Source organism: Gobio gobio (genome assembly GCF_949357685.1).
Source record: "Gobio gobio genome assembly, chromosome: 20".
Classification (NCBI taxonomy): domain Eukaryota; kingdom Metazoa; phylum Chordata; class Actinopteri; order Cypriniformes; family Gobionidae; genus Gobio; species Gobio gobio.
This window is the reverse complement of record NC_137113.1, coordinates 1,221,943-1,224,442: the sequence shown is the minus strand read 5'-3', so window position 1 is coordinate 1,224,442 and position 2,500 is coordinate 1,221,943. Positions and strand designations below refer to the sequence as shown.

The following is a 2,500-nucleotide window of genomic DNA, read 5'->3' as shown; positions in this document are numbered from 1 at the left end:
CACACTGACCTCAGATCAGGAGCAAGGATGGAGTAGCTGGAGTGTGTGTGGGTCGTGTTCTAGTGTCAGTGTGTGTCCTTCATTATCAGGACGAGCGGTGTGTGTGTGTGTGTGTGTCCGGAGTCAGTGTTTCATTAAACACAGGACGCTCTTATTCCTGCTGTCCCTAAAGACGCTCGTTCAGACACACACACACACACACACACACACTCTCGCCGGCTGCCCCTGAAACCTACTTCCGAAACACTGCGATCTGAGTTCATAACCTCTGGCCTCATTCTGTGTGTTTCAGGCGCTGATATTGTCCAGTGGATGCAGAAGAACCTGAACATTGAAGACCCAGGTACAGCACGTGTGTGTGTGTGTGTGTGTGTGTGTGTGTGTGTGTGTGTGTGTGTGTGTGTGTTAGCGTGTTAAACTCATTACGGCCGATCGCTTGCCGTTATTCAATCCGGCCGCGGGTTTGCCGAAGGTGACGTCTGGAGGAGCAGATGGAGCGCTGGCATTCACATCTGCATTGATTTCAGATTGATCTGACGTGACCTTCATGAAATCAGCCGCTGATTTACATCCAAAGGACGCACGTCTGTCTTCTGTGGGAAAGCAGATCCGACGGGAACGGTTGCGTCGCTCCTCAGGGTTCCTCACCTCAGGATGAGTTCAGTTTTAAATAAACTTTAGCTGATAATTTCCTCACCCTCATGCCATCCAAGATGTCCATGTGTTTCTTTCTGCAGTCGAAAAGAAATTACGTTTTTTGATGAAAATATTCTAGGATTTTTCTCCATATAATGGACTTCAATGGGCTCCAAACAGTTCAAATGACAGTTTCAGTGCAGCTTTAAACAACACCAGATGATGAATAAGGGTCTGATCTAGACAAACCATCAGTTTCTGAGAGAAACCCAGCAGTATTTATGCTATTATTTTACCTCTTTTTTTACGACCACGTATTTTGACCTCACTTAGCGGAAGTTATGGCGGAGCTCAGAGATGATCGCGCTCGACTGATAAGAGGTAAAATAATAGCATAAATACTCACACACACACTTGCTCTCTCACACACACTCTCACACACACACACACACACACACACACACACACACACACACACACACACACACTCACTCTCTCACACACACTCACACACACACACACACACACACACACACACACACACACACACACACACACACACACACACACACACTCACTCTCTCACACAGACTCTCACACACACACACTCGCTCTCTCACACACACTCTCACACACACACACACACACACACACTCACTCTCTCACACACACTCTCACACACACACACTTGCTCTCTCACACACACTCTCACACACACACACACTCGCTCTCTCACACAGACTCACACACACACACTCGCTCTCTCACACAGACTCACACATATTCTCACACACTCACTCGCTCTCTCACACACACACACACACACACACACACACACACACACTCGCTCTCTCACACAGACTCACACATTCTCACACACTCACTCGCTCTCTCACACACACACACACACACACACACTCGCTCTCTCACACAGACTCACACATTCTCACACACTCACTCGCTCTCTCACACAGACTCTCACATATTCTCACACACTCACTCGCTCTCTCTCACACACACACACACACACACACACACACACACACACACTCACTCTCTCACACAGACTCTCACACACACACACTCGCTCTCTCACACACACTCTCACACACACACACACACACACACACTCACTCTCTCACACACACTCTCACACACACACACTTGCTCTCTCACACACACTCTCACACACACACACTCGCTCTCTCACACAGACTCACACACACACACTCGCTCTCTCACACAGACTCACACATATTCTCACACACTCACTCGCTCTCTCACACACACACACACACACACACACACACACACACTCGCTCTCTCACACAGACTCACACATTCTCACACACTCACTCGCTCTCTCACACACACACACACACACACTCGCTCTCTCACACAGACTCACACATTCTCACACACACACTCGCTCTCTCACACAGACTCACACATTCTCACACACACACTCGCTCTCTCACACAGACTCACACATATTCTCACACACTCACTCGCTCTCTCTCACACACACACACACACACACACACACACACACACACACACACACACACACACACACACACACACACACACACACACACACTCACAATAATATCATAAATACTGCTGGGTTTCTCTCAGAAGCTGATGGTTTGTCTAGATCAGACCCTTATTCATCATCTGGGGTCGTTTGAAACTGTCATTTGACCCGTTTGGAGCCCATTGAAGTCCATTATATGGAGAAAAATCCTAGAATATTTTCATCAAAAAACGTAATTTCTTTTCGACTGCAGAAAGAAACACATGGACATCTTGGATGACATGGGGGTGAGGAAACTATCAGCTAAAGTTTATTTAAAACTGAACT

General features: G+C 47.4%; 1 protein-coding gene across 3 annotated transcripts in view; it reads left to right on the top strand.

The window, feature by feature from the left end:
- Positions 1-2,500, top strand: part of rgs7b (regulator of G protein signaling 7b) — a gene marked incomplete at its 3' end in the record, with an annotated part of 90,125 nt that overhangs the window by 43,925 nt on the left and 43,700 nt on the right. For all 3 annotated transcript variants that reach the window (XR_013818630.1, XM_079845586.1, XM_079845585.1), the window contains exon 4: positions 293-343. Coding sequence is in view for 2 of the 3 variants with exons in the window: in XM_079845586.1 (XP_079701712.1) it covers positions 293-343 (51 nt within the window). The remainder of the gene's footprint in view (positions 1-292; positions 344-2,500) is intronic.